This window comes from Nesoenas mayeri (assembly GCF_963082525.1).
Source record: "Nesoenas mayeri genome assembly, chromosome: 4".
NCBI classification, from domain to species: domain Eukaryota; kingdom Metazoa; phylum Chordata; class Aves; order Columbiformes; family Columbidae; genus Nesoenas; species Nesoenas mayeri.
Window position 1 is genome coordinate 34,041,114 of NC_137540.1, and position 14,768 is coordinate 34,055,881.

Below are 14,768 nucleotides of genomic sequence, written 5' to 3' on the forward strand. Positions count from 1 at the left end.
TGATTCATGCAGCTTTTCATGGGATTCCACAGCATGCTTGGCAGTTCTTTCCAGCTTTTGAGAGATTGATAAGTAAGGTCATTTAAGTTTCAGTTTTCTGAACCGGGTTGGTATTTTTTAATACTTCACCTGTTTAATCCACTCTCTGGTTTCAGAATCTGTCAGGACCCTGAGGAAAACTACTCCAGAAAAAGCAGCACCTTCAGAGCAAAGATGAACATTGGGAAAGCTTCCAGTGCCTTTAACATCAGCAATGGAACAGATCTAGCTATTGGCTTTGTCTCTTCCACAGTAGCTGTCCTTCTGTTTGGGACAAACTTTGTGCCTGTTAAGAAATTTGATACTGGTGACGGTAAAGTTATTTGTATTCTTATGTTGGTTTCAGTATTTTTGCTAATAGGAATAATATCTTACCAGCAAATATGAGCATTTTTATAGCTAGAGTTATAAATATCATCACAGCCATAATCCACAGAGCATGTTTTATTTTTCTTTGCTTTTTTTAGGGTATAAAGCAATTGTGTATTGATTCAGGGTATGGCAGATCTTTAGAAGAGCCTTTTTATGTGTTGTTATGCCCTCTAACAGTGATGATGTGCATTTCATAAGCATTTCACAACAGAAAGTGAAAAGTCCTTCTACCCTTCTGGGGGTTCTCAAATACAGTGTTATTTATACTGTAAAAGCTGTTGGACTTTGACATATTACCTTCCAGTTGTGAACCTAACATAAAAACAATCAAAAACTGAAATTTTAATATTTTATCTGGTGACTCAGTAAGAGGAAACAATACTTTCTGTTTCCTACTTGGAATATATACATCTTGAATATATTGTAACATTGTTCCCTGAAATTCACAAAGGAAGTAGCCAGCTTTCGAATTTTTTTAATATTTTTTACTATTTTATCCAAAACATAGTATGTTAATAGATTCACACGTGCAGTATTCTACAAGTTCTTTGTTGTGTGCATCTGATTTTTCCATAGGCATGTTCTTCCAATGGATTCTCTGTGCCTCCATATGGATTGTTTCTTTGGTGGTCAATTTAATCCAGAATTGTCCCCGGTTTTGGCCTCTTGCTATGGTTGGGGGTTTTGTGTGGGCTACAGGTAAGGCTAAAGAGATTCTATTTCTTGAAACACAAAGTAATTCTAACTCTTCATTAAAAAAAAAAAAAAAAGTGATAAAAACTTTTCCATATATAAGGCAGTAGTTATATGGTAGTTATTTGCCTTTTTAAAGTCTCAGTATTAATTGAGCTATACCCTTATAGCAAATATTATTTTATTATGCTTATTTTATAAGCAGCAAATTCACACCAAAGATAACTTTAAAAGTGGTGTCAAAGAAAAGTCCACATTTAATGTATTGATTTTTAAAAACCACTTTTTCATATCACCTCGTGATTGCCCACATTTCTTTGCTTTCTGAACAGTCACAGAAAATAAAGCAAAAATATACAAGGTCACAGTCTAGTTTTTGAACTTGTTTTGTTTTTTTTCTTTTAATTTCAGGCAATGTTACAGTTGTCCCTATTGTTAAAACTGTTGGCTTAGCTCTTGGTCTTTTGATATGGGCTTCTTTTAATTTGCTGACAGGTTGGGCCAGTTCAAGGTATGTTCAAGTCATAAGTCATACATAATTAATGTTGCCAGTTCTTCATTAATAACTGCAGTGAAAACACTATCACCAAGGAAGTGGATTTATCAAATGTATAAGATCTTTTGCCCTCTCAGTGGAAAGTACTCAGGATAATTATTTTATCTTTTTGTACTTCCTCTGTCTCAATAGGAAGAAGAATGCTCATTGCAGACCATTAACATAATTGAGTGAATAAATAATGTATTTGTTCATGTAAAACTAGTACACTGTTTGTTTGCTTGTTTTCCTACAGCATGAACTGATAAAATAATTTAAATTTACTTCAATTTTTAAATACCCAGATTAAAAAAAATGCAAATTACATGAGTTTAAAGATCATTTTTGTGAAGTAGACATAGCTTTTTGCAAGTCAACTGAAGAACTGAACCAATATTGCAAATATAAACTTAAAGCAGAATTATTTACATGAGGAAAGATTTCCAAGACTGGGTTATGATTTAACTGTTTGTATGCAGTCAGTGCAGCTGAGTGAAACTGGTTAAATATTTCAGGTTTGGTTGGTTTGGAATTGACCCAGAAGAGGTATCAAGACCAATCTTGAATTATATTGGAGCTGGACTTTCACTAGTAAGGTAAAAATTTATTCTTATAATTTCTGTAGTGTAAAATATATATTTAATAACTACACAATTTAAACAGAGGGAAAATGGTTTTTTGCAAATCAATTTGCTGTGGAATTCATGAGATATCCATACCTAGCTGGTCAGTGTTATATTTCAGAATAGACACACACATGGTATCCGGTACAGTGGTGAAATGCTTATTCAGAAATATGGAAATATATTTTTATGCTGGTAGGCCTATGCAGTGCAAAGCAGTGATGCCGTCTCTAGCTCGGTTATTCAAATGGTTCACTTGCCCCAAATTTTGTGAGAGAGGAAAAACTGACTAGGACTTCTTGGTGAGAAAACCTCTGTGAGACTTCTGATCTGGCTTCACTCAGTCAGGGGTACAAATCCTTCCTCTTAACTGTAGAATATGCCACAGGACCCCCTCCCAGGTCTTTCAGGGTCCGTGAAAAGCCAGAGGTTTTGCATTATCTCTTGTCCGTAATAGCTCTCTGTCTTCTTACTCTTAAGCCACACCTAAAACAGCTCCAAACAGTGGCTTCCTTTGGGATCTTCAGGACTTCTACTCTTATTTTTTGTTTATTGTTTGTATGAGTGCACATTTGGTCCAAACAGAGAGGAATGGGGGCTCTTTTTTATGTAGCAGTGTTCTTGCTTTCCAGCTGGGTGGCCGGGCAGGTCTTTCTAAGAACATAAAGGTGGTCCTTAATCCCAGGGGCAGTAGCCTTGCCATAAGTATGCTCAGCAGCAGGTGCATGTAGTGCCTTTAGGAAAGTAAGTTTTTAAGAACATGGAGATATGGGAGGCATTCTTGATTGCTAGGAGAGATCTGCTGCCTTAGATTCATGAATTTTGCATCCAGTCTTCCTCTTTCCTAAGAGTCCTCAGCTTTTTACCCATTGCCTTTACATGTAGCACATGATTTTGTGAGGTACTTGCAAAATAGTAGCATTACTGCCGTTCCTGCCTCATGAACTGGTACAGCTCACCACCTGCTTCCTGCCTGATTCAAAAATATGGTGGAGAAGTGATCAACAGGGAAAAAGTTCCTGACCAAACATGTTTTGCTGGCAGGCTGCACAAAGCCTGTGTATGTTGCTCTACACTGTTCAGAATCACGTATTTCATTTTAGCCTCCTGTGTGGAACCTGTGCGTGTTTGCCTGCTCCCTCTGGAGGAAGCTGACGTCCTTTTATATCTATATTCCTTCAGCAGGAAATGAATCACTCTTCAAATGAGACATTCTGTTTACAGATGTGAGAAGGAATTCCTAAATCATTAAAATGTCTTGCATAAAAATAAAAAGCCCCAGATCCTGATAGCTCTGATTACACGTATTTACCTGATTACTAGAACTAGAGGTACAAGTAGTTATGTTACCCTTTCGTCTTCATTTTATTCACTTAGTGCGGTGGAGCACCACTGAGCAATACCCCTTCTCCTTCCACATTAGCATGAGGCCAGTGTTCCTTCACTCATATATGACAGAATACTGAAAATTAACATTTTTCCTTGAGCACAGAGCCAATTCTGTGCAAGTTTAATATAGAAGTGTTCATGCAGGTATTCCATTGTATGTGTGGTTTGGTACAATAGGGCACCATTTACTAGAGCAGCTGGTGTTAGCTTGTAGTTGTAACTACACACTGTAAACAGGAAACATTTCAATCCTGTTACACAGGAGATCTATCAAGTAATACAAAGACCAATTTATGTAGTTACTCCACTTAAGTTGTTTTTTAAGACTGTTAAAAGCAATTGCATTTTAAAAATATATTGAAGTGATTCTGTGGCAGTAATGAAAATAAAGTAATACGCCTCCAAATATACCTTTTGTCTCTGAACACTAAATGTATGTCCTTATGAGCTGACATGGTATTTACTGCTGTATTTTTCTCTTCTGAGTGCTGTCATATTTCTTTTTATAAAAACTGAAGTCCAGAGTTCTTCATCTTCATCAGAAAGTACACCTTTACTGAGAGAAAGTGTAAGTACTCTACAGTATGTTTTAACAGCATCAAAAGTACATATCCGTTTAGAAACAAAAAAATTACTTGATGTTAACCAGGATTTGGATTTTTGGTAGACTACATAAAACTATATTGATAGACATTGATTGTATTTAATTTGTGGATCTTGTATATCTGGTTAAATGTGAGCAACATAAAAGGTTTTCCCAAGTGCTTTTTCTGTATTATCAGCTTTAAATGGCTTAGAAGTCCTTTTTCATTATGACAGAAGTTATAGACAGAGTGTATTACTTTCCTATCTGAGAAGAAGAAGCAATTTTAATTAAAACTTAACTGTAAAACTAGGAGGATGATTAGATGGAAGGAAATAAGGTATATAACTCTTATCCACTAGATTTTTGCCACATGACAGAAACAGGAGACTGTCAAGAGTTGCTGACTCTCAGCATCAGTGATGGCACAGTTTGGAGGCCAAGAAGGGGTGCCAGATTGACTGTCGCTCCTTTGCGAGCCCAAAGTGTGCAACAAAAGTTGGAGAAGAGTAGGCTCCTACTACCATTGTACCTTACTCCTGTAGGTCAGTGATGCATCAGAACTCAACTGGTACATGACCAGAGAGCCTCTCAGAGTGTTCTGGCTGTGCTCAGTGCTCACTGAAGGCTCCAGTCTACCAGAGCAAATCACAGAAGACAATCTGGTTGCAGGATGAGAATAAAGGGACGTTGCAGTTTCTTTATGCTGCAGACAGGGATGTTAATTTCCCTGCTTGCAAGTAGTCCTAATATTCTGATAGTAACACCAGAGCTATCAACAGAAGGCTAAAACACCTCATAAATAAAATCTAAAGATTAAATAATTCATCAAATTTAAGTAAGGCTACGTTTTGAAAGTCAGATATACCTGCATACAGATTTAAAAAACATGCTAGTGAGTGCACTATTATGTAGTATTCCATAATCCATATCCAAACTTGTAAATTTTGAGGTAGGTAAATCCAATTAATGTTTTGTTATTTTTAAAAAACACACATTTCTCCTTCAGAGTATTTCTGTGAATTCCTGTTGTTTCTCCTTCCATTTTTATTTTATTAGACAAAAATGTTCTGTTTAAGACAATGTTTGAGATTAAAAAAAAACCCACAAAATGCAAAAAAGAAAAAAAAAACAAAACAAAACACAAACAAACAAACCAAAACAAAACACCTGAGTGCAAACTCTTGGTTTTTTGCAGTCTATTAATGTTTCTGAAGATACCTCTGATGATTCATGGGTGAACAGACTATCTCCAGCTAAAAAAAGACTCATGTAAGTTATTAACAGATTTTTTTACTGGTGCAGGCCAAGTAGCCAGAGAAAGTAGTTGAACACAGAGTAAGGGCAGAAATTGTGTCCTGTGGGTTTCTTACCACAGTTGTGCATTAATAACAGTTTTAAAAGTACTAGTACAGTGCGCAAATCTATACGTGAGTAGCTGCTCCATTTATTAGATTATTTTCTTCACACTGTTGGGTGTGCTTTACCTTATCAAATAAGTATTAATTACTATTACAAAAGAACAACAACATTTGCAAAGTAAATAGCAGCTAAGTAATTACAGAGAGCTGATTTTTTGTCAGCTGGTTGATTAGCACTCCAAGATAGAGGGAGCCTGTGCTGCCAGCTGTGGTTTCCAAGCAAATACATCTGGAGAAGGCATAGCAGCATGGCACGGAAACAGCAGAAATGCTCCGAAGGTGGAAGCAGCAGCTGGCAAGGGGCCAGTGTGGGGAGTGGAGACAGCCAAGAACACAACAGTGTGGAGATGGAGAAGGGGGGAGATTAAAAAGGCAATGAACCTGGGAGTAGCTATAAAGAATATATAGGCTGCAACAGTGAGGCAGAGAGCATTTTAATTATACTTTTCTGGGTTTTCTCCTAGGCCTGCTTTTAGGAAATCCTAGTTAGTTGATTTCTCCAGTCATTAATCTAGCCTGCGGGCTCTTGGGGAAGGAATTGTCTGTGTACCTGGCTGCAAAGCATAGAATAACTAAGTTACTGCATTGAACAGTTTCTACACTAGAAGATAAAAGTTTGCAAAAATATGTTATTTGTATTGTGTTGTTATCAATTTTCACATGATATACAGTTAACTTAAGTGTAGTGTCTACTTCCCTAATTAATGCTAATTTTTTTTCTCTGATTTTTGCTCTTTTTAAAGAGGATGTAGCCTGGCTGTAGTAGCTGGAATACTCTACGGTTCCAGTTTTGTACCAGTACTTTACATTAAGGACCATGGAAGAAGAAATGAAACTATATACACAGGAGCAAGTCAATTTGGTAAAGGCTGATATATTACTTCTATTTTATTTCATCAGTAAGTTGTGGTCTCCTGCTTTTGTAAAGGCATAGAGTGAAATTCTTGATATGCCTGGAAATATACCATGACATCTTATTACTTCTGCACTATGTTATATGTTGCCATAATTGTAGTACTAGCACCCCCTTTTCCCCTAGGTAAGTTACACCATTAAGAGAACGGTGCGTGACAGCCCAGAGGATACCATGCTGAACTCATAGTATTTAATGCCTTCTGAAACATAGCTAGTGCTTTTAAAATACAAAGTTCATATGCCTGGATCATGAGGTAGACAACAGCACAAGCTGTACCAGTTGCCAAATTGGTACACTAATAAAGGTTGAAGAAACGGTTGGTCATAACCGATGAGCAGAAGATATATATAACAACATAAATAATTAAAACCTTGTCATTTTTTAAATTGAAACCTTTTAACGTAAGCCTATTTGCCAATTTGAAACAACATTTCCCCAGAAACACTTTGCTTAAGCTTTAGTGTAAAGTCTGTCAGGTAATACCAGCTGCAGATTAAGAGCAAAGCATTGCTGAGACTGCATAGTGTTGTCATTGAGAAACTGTTTGTTATGTCACATACAATTTCTCTTGAATACTGCAACTTATGTATTCCACAACTAGACAAAACAGATGTTATCCTTACTATAGCTGCCTTTCCTGGGGAGGATTTATAACTTTAATGAGATAGAGATCACCTTGCTATGTGCTTCTGCTTTACCATGTGGGAAATACTCTTTAGCAGTACCAAGTCCATGAAGGATTTATTATTGTTAATGATTGTGGTGATCAAAACTGTGATATGTTCTTCAAGATTAAAAAAAAGGATGAAACTCTGTCATGTGTAGCTTACACAGTACGTGCAGTTGTCTTTCCCTTAAAGGTACAGAAAAGAAATAAGGCTATATACAGGAATATACATGTAGATGATCGGGAGAGGATATAATTATGTAAATTCCCACCCCAGTTTTGTAGCCTCACCTGAGGATTTTCTTAAGTTTTTAATAAATTAATTCAGTAGTTTGACTAATGCATAAAAGCTTATGATAAATGCTAGGGTCAATACAGCAGTTAATTCATATTTAATGTATGTGTGATTGACCAAATCCATCCGCAGTCTGACTGGCAGCTGTGTTCATCACAATCACAATAGAATTTGAGTTGTTATCAGTAGCACTTTATGTGTTTTGTCTATGTGAATAGTATCAGTGAAATAAACTGAGATAAAATTCATAACTTATGTTTTAGACTAATGTCATTTTGTAATTTTTCTTTCAGATTTAGATTATGTTTTTGCACACTTCAGTGGAATATTTCTTACAAGTACGATCTACTTTCTGATCTATTGTGCAATCAGGAAAAATAAACCTAATGTTTATCCCCAAGCCATATTGCCAGGTATGACGGGTGTTTAAATCAGCAATTAATTTCCGTTACGTCTTCTGACCATTTTGCAGTGATTAGTTCAACCTGCGTGTTGGAATTGTAGTTTGCCTTTCAAGTCTCTTAATTTGACTTTTTGTCTCTTTTGGAATATCACTTCTCTTAGGTTAATTAATTAAGGGTAGGGAACAATGATAAATTTTGTTCTAATCCAAAATTAGAATAAAATCACATTGCATATGGCAGATTTTCAAAAACTGACTGTCAGAGTAGAGAGCACATTGCGCAGAAAATTGTGAACTCTATAAAGTAGCAATTAATTTGCTACTTTAGTTGGAGTAGCTGATTTTATCCCTTGAGCTTCGCTTTACATTAACAGAACCAGCTTGTTAAAGCAGCTAACATACTAAAATACATACATACAGTTTCTGTATTATGCTGTAAAGATAAGTGTTCCACAAATTGCTGTCTGTACCTTGCTGTATATGTTTTTTTGATTGGGATTTATTTTTCTAGGCTTTGTTTCTGGTGTGCTTTGGGCAATAGCCAATTGCTGCTGGTTCATAGCCAATCACTACCTCAGTGCTGTGGTCAGCTTTCCAATAATTACAGCAGTAAGTACAGAAAAAATAAAGTCTGTGACTAAAATTAAAAGTGAAGGGTTTGTTTGTTTTCCCCAAATGTGGAACTAAGTTGAAATTATGACATGTCTAGAGCATTTCAATCAAGAGTATACATTCCCTCTTCTACTTATCTGTGCTAGCCTTTGCTTTTTTAGGAACATACATGACTGTTAAAAGCACCATCTTGGTTGATGCCAAGCGTAAAAAACCAGAAGAATTGAAAGTGTGAGTCTTTAGGTTACGTAAAAGCCAAAGCTCTGTAACCAGAACTAAATCAATATTAAATAGTAAACTGAAGTGATTAAAAGAAGAAACATTTTGTGCTTTCATCCCAGCAAGTACATTTTGTTCTGGATGTTTTCATTTGTGATTTTCATTCTCTAGCAGTCATTGTGATTAATTGAGTCAGGTATTTTTTTTTCTTTTTACAGTTCTTAAACACACAGAACAAATTATGTATTGCTGAAAATAATGTTCTTATGCAAATAAGGGAGAAATAGGTTGGCCTGTTTTGTCTGTTTACCGTACCTTTAAAGCACTGTTAATTTCCAGAAGCTGCACAAATTCCATCACTAGGTAAAAATCAACTTTGCCTTTACTCTCTTGCCGGTGTGCTAGATGGTGCTGCAAAGGTGAATGACTTCTGGCAAATGAGAGATCATAAATATCAAAACCAAAGCTTTGCTGAACAGCTGTATTTTAGAAGCAAACTAATGAAACAACATTAATAGGGATTAAGCTTTGCCTCAAGATGCAGTAAATCGGAACAAACTCTGCAGTATGCAGTGAAAGACTTGGGATCATTCTAATTAGAAATTGAAGGATTAATGGAAAGCAGCTTTAGTAACTTAGTTATCAGTATGCCTAAAGGGCAAGGATATAAATTCACAAAATGAAAAATTTAAGGACAGCACTGATGGAAGCTGCCTGTCTGGACCACAGGTTCACAACTGCTGCTTTACTTCATCCTGGAGCGAATTTCAGACAGCTGTTTATCACAGCCCTTTAACAATTTGTTTCATTTAAAAAATGCATTCCTCTTGCAGTGCACATTATCTAGAAAGTTAAATAACACCCTAGCTGTTATTCAAAGAAGAGTTGGCAATTCCACTAGGAAACAGCACCCACAAACACATTCAGCATGAGGCACTGTTTCCTGCTGGCCTAAATCTGTGTCCTATCAGCTGTACTGAAGAGGGACAGAAGAAGATCACTGTCCAAACATCTGTCAAGTGTTTCTGAGAGCAGCGGAAGCATTAACAGAGCCATTTTTCGCTTCATATTCAGATAATATTTTCTAATCAGTCATAAGAGTTCAGATCATTGCTCCCACAGGGGAAAAACTGTATTACCAGGAGTGCCTGGAAATTATTGTTGTGTATCACTGTTCGCTGTTAGCTAGGAAATCTGTACAACAACATTACAGATAAGCAGTAGTTTTCCTGACCTATCTGCCTAGCTTGCTGTTCAGGAAATACATTTGTGTTCCAGTCTCTTGATATCATACTGAGTGATAAAATCAAAATTTGTCCAACTAGTTAGTCATGCTAATGAAGTAAATGTTAGCAATAACCATCGTAGCTGCCAATAAACCTCAAGAATCCTCTGAAATGTGCTGACATTGTGGACTGTAGTTTGGACTAAAGTGAGGCATATTATTTGGAGCCCGCTATAAGAATGTATAACAACCAGTGCAGACTCCACAGTGTAATTTAGAAAGAAATTGTACCTTCTGTGAAAAAAATCAGTCTCTTACCTCTTTAAGCCCTTCTTGGAGATTTTATTCTGTCTTCATAAATATTTCAGTGGTGTTAATGCTTTTGCCATGAGTGGTGTAATTATATGGAATGGAAGGACCTATATTTGTTATCCAGACAAAAGTTCAGCTACCCTGAGAACGATAATGAGAAGGTGGCACATTTTAGCGAAGTGCAGTAATGTACAAATTAATCTTATTTTTTAGGGTCCTGGCCTTGTTGCTGCAATGTGGGGAGTCCTTGTATTTAAAGAAATCAAGGTAATTTTATTAGGTCTCTTACCTAGACACTCTTGCTTGTCTATAGCTATAGGAACAGCATGGCTTTGTATGCAGCTGTATCTCTTAGATTTCTCCTCCTTGCTAGTATTGCATTATGAACCTGAAAGTCATATCATACAATACTAAGTTTTCTAGGAAAGATTAATAACTGTGAACAATTTTTACAGGAATGAAGATTTGAATTCCATAACTGTATGAGCAGTAGTGGGAGTAAGTGAAGACTGTAGCAGGGCCAGGAGGCAGGATGCCAAGTACAATCTGAAAAGTCTTTATTTGTGCCAGTTCTTTCATTGGGGAGTTGTCCTAATAATCACATAGACAAGTAGATTAGATTTTTAGGGTTATATTCACCAAAGGAACAAAAAATGAGGCCGAGGTTAGTTGGCCTTGCAAATTACAGTATAATGTAGAAAATCTTAGACTGATATGGCAGTGATTGCTTAGGACAGGTTAATTTACTCTACTGGATGTTAACATGTATGGTAGAAATAATTTTTTTCTATTGGAATGTGAAGCATTCCTCAGGTTCCCTTACCTAATCTGTCAAGAATCCATTGGTACCTAATTAGCCATTAGAGATCATCTTTCGCAGTATTTTTGGTGAGTGCGTAAAATGCATTTGGCATCCTTGGATCAGGAACTAGAAGTTTTCTTTCTTTCTTTCTCTCTCTCTGTCTTTCTCCCTCTGCCGCACTGCAGGTTAATGTTGCACCACACTAGAAGACAGTCACGTTCATTATCCAAATCTTTGTGGCTCTTAAATCTTTCATCCTTTTCATGCATTTTAGAACAGTCTCTGCATAAGTACTCACTGCTTGGAAATAATCTGAAAATAAACAAAGTCATTTAAAAATACTTTTAAAAACTGATTAATTCATTTTGTGAATATTTTACCAAGTGTATGACATCATAGTGTATTAATCTGTTTAGAATGGCAAATATGTTTCAAACATTATATGAAATTTATAAATAGTATAACATTTCCATTTCATATAATTGATTTATTAATTTTGTCATAAATGAAACTCTAGTTCTTTTTTTTTTTTTTTTGGTGAAATGGCATCTGTTATGACAATATGATATTTTTCTTTTTCTCTCCCTTTGACTATCCAGGGACTGAAAAACTACGTGTTACTCTCAGTAGCGTTTTGCATCATTTTGGCTGGATCACTCTCCACAGCTTTTTCGAAAGTTTGAAAGGACCTCCTGGACCAGTAGATGGTGCTACTGTTTTAATATAACCAGAAAGACAGAATTGGTATATCACAATACATAGCAATGTTCAAAATGTATGTCCAGCATTTACCCTAACTTGCTTCAGGCAAGTGGAAAAGAAAACCTTTGCTACATGTTCCTATTTGGCATGAAAGAAAATCGGGAAATGTTTGTTTCTGCATTTCTTCGAACAGTAAGAATATAAAAGGATTTTATTAAATAAAGCTGAATTATTTTATGGCTACTAATAGTTTTTTCCTGGTGCAGGTACTAAACTTCATGTCATCATAAATTGCAGTTCACTGTTGTGGTGGTGGCCAAGGGATTTTAATTCTTCATCCATAATACTGTTTGTATTTGCAAGCTGATTTGTTTTATTATAAGATTCTGCCTTATTGACTTGAATTTGAATTATGTCTTAGAAAATTCTTTATGTAACTGATACACATGAAAATGTGAAGCATTTCTTTACTTAGGGGCATTATTCTTTAAAGTTATCAGCTTACATAAAACCTTTCTCTTCCAATCACTTCAGAGTTGTGAAGGAAATACAGAAAATAAAGGTGCTGTAAAATAAATTACTGGTGTTTGATTATAAACTGTTTGTTTAATTGCTAGAATAGTTAAGATATAAATAGTTAGAGAAGGTTGGGGGTTTTTACTTCAGTTGTATGGAATTTCTTAAGTAAACGTTACAGTTCTGTAACTCATGGTGTTGCCATATGAGCTAAGTATGTGGTTCAGACTTTGTTTCCGTATAACTGGGCATTTTCTGAACTCATTCTTTCCTGAACTCTCACTGAGTGGACTAGATCTGCCTAGAAAATCTGGACCTGGCAGTCTTACAAAAACCAAGAAGAACAGCAGTCAGATTTTTTTCACCCAATTTGCAAGTTCTGATTATGGTTACACACCATGGTGTAACACTTGCCATCATGGCTTGTTATTTTTAACATTTTCAGATTGTAATCATAATTTCTCCATTCTGCCTTCCGCCATTTTTTGTCTACTATTTATCAGATTTGATCTTAGAACTGTTGCTCGGGCTGCTTTTTCCCCATCCCATATTGTTTATTCCAGCCCAAGTGTCAGAACTTGGTGTCTGACAGGTTTTTTCTCCCTTACGGCTTTTCTCTAATTTTGCACTGTGTGTTAACCCTGTCCTCCAACAAGTTCACAGCATTTTCCAGCCAGATGTCATCTACAAATTTAATAAACGTACTCTCTGATAATTGTAAATCATTTATAAAAATGCGGCATGATGCTGGCCTTTTTTACATTTTGGAGTCTATTGCAATGCTTCTTTTCACTCTGACAGGGAAAAATTGATTACTCTTTTGAGTACAATTTCCTTCTGTCTTACAACGGTTTTATTTAGACCACATTCTCCCAGCTTTTATGTAACATCTGATATACTTGCTCAAGTTAAAATACATTATGTGTACCACCATAACACCTAATATTGGAAAGAAAACAGGTCAGTTTTCTTTCCAATACCCAGATCAGACAGTTTCTTCCTGACAGATCCTTGACTGTTACTTACCTAGCCATTATTCTATTGGCCAGAAAAGGAAGAGTAATTTGTTCGTATGTTTTCAAAATAACTTGAATTTAATTGGAAGTTTATAGTTTCCCTGGATCTGTTTCCCTTATTAAAGATCACAAGAACTTCGATATTCCTGGAATATATCCCTTGCCAGCAAACTGCTGATATGCAAAGAATGGGCAAAACGAAAACATGGTGTTCTCAGGCTCCTCTGCTTTTCTAAATATACTCCAATATGTTGGTTATTTCCCAGTCAGTATTAGTTCTTATTCCAATGTCAGTGTTCACAGTTGTGTTGGTACTGACTGTGATTTAAGTGAGACTGAAAGAAAAATGGTGCTGTGCACTTCAATTTATAGTGGCATTGCTGAGTAGTGACAGATTATCTCTTATTTTTCACATGGTTACTGACAAAGATACTAGTCTTCTAATTCACTGTTTTGCTAAAATAATTACAATGCAATATGATATTTTTGATAGTGTGATTCCAGCACCAGTCCACTTTGATGTACCAGTACAATTTCTCAGGGGGGATCATGTTTAGTGTACCACTACTACCTGTACGTCACCTTCCGCATTTGGTTAAAGTCTTCAAGTACAGTCTACACTATTCAACAAGGTATACTCTTCACTAATTAATGCCTTAGTCTGGAAGAATGGTTGGAAAATGCTCAAGCGGGACTCTTGGGGAGTAAAACCATGTCTGCATGGGCTTGGACAGTGAACTGGCATGTTCACACTACTGCTTGCAGGGTAGAACTATCTCTTAAGGAGCGTGTAAGACCTGTATTGCACAGGTGTCTGAGGCCCCAGAGGTCCCTAGAACAGCTTCAGGGGAGAACAGGAACAAGCAGAAACAAAGGTCAGAGAATCAAGAGATGGAAGAATGCATGGAGTGATTAAAAACTGAGCTAAGCATCAGAAAAACAAGATGCCTTTTCTAGCAGAGCAAAGCTGTGGTATTAATAGAAGAAAAAGGAGCAGGGGCACAGATGAAGCTGTGTGAAGGTGTTATGGGGTTAGGTGTGTCACAGAGCAGAAACAGAGTGTGGTGTTTCCTAGGGCAAGCCACAGTCCTGAGTAAAGAATCAATGCAGAGATGCTGTCATGCAATTGCTGGTCGGCCGGCACCCCCCTGCTAGTCTGCACTCACAGCTGTGCAAGGCAGGAACAAGCATGATTGCCCAAGACCAGTCCCTGTGGGACCCAGTTTATCCCTAACCTTGGCCAGCTGTTCCCCACCTTGCACTGCAGAGGTGTGCCATAGGGGTTATCCGCTACTGCAGTGCTCTGGAGTCTTGTTCTGTTCGGTGCTGTGAGTATCCTGAGTGAACACAGCTTGGGGATTTTCAGATGTATAGCCCTTAACTTTCAGTGACAGGACAAGCCGGCTACTAGTGCTGTAGTGGAAATGT

General features: G+C 36.7%; 1 protein-coding gene across 1 annotated transcript; it reads left to right on the forward strand.

Moving 5' to 3' along the window:
* Window positions 1-213: 213 nt before the first annotated feature.
* On the forward strand, window positions 214-11,789 carry TMEM144 (transmembrane protein 144; the record flags this gene model as incomplete). The annotated part of the gene is made up of 11 exons (XM_080343589.1): window positions 214-352; window positions 988-1,110; window positions 1,516-1,615; window positions 2,155-2,235; window positions 4,138-4,219; window positions 5,433-5,506; window positions 6,399-6,517; window positions 7,827-7,946; window positions 8,448-8,545; window positions 10,518-10,571; window positions 11,706-11,789. 11 exons carry the CDS (start codon window positions 214-216, stop codon window positions 11,787-11,789), a joined length of 1,074 nt encoding a protein of 357 aa, XP_080199715.1.
* Between the last annotated feature and the right edge of the window lie 2,979 nt (window positions 11,790-14,768).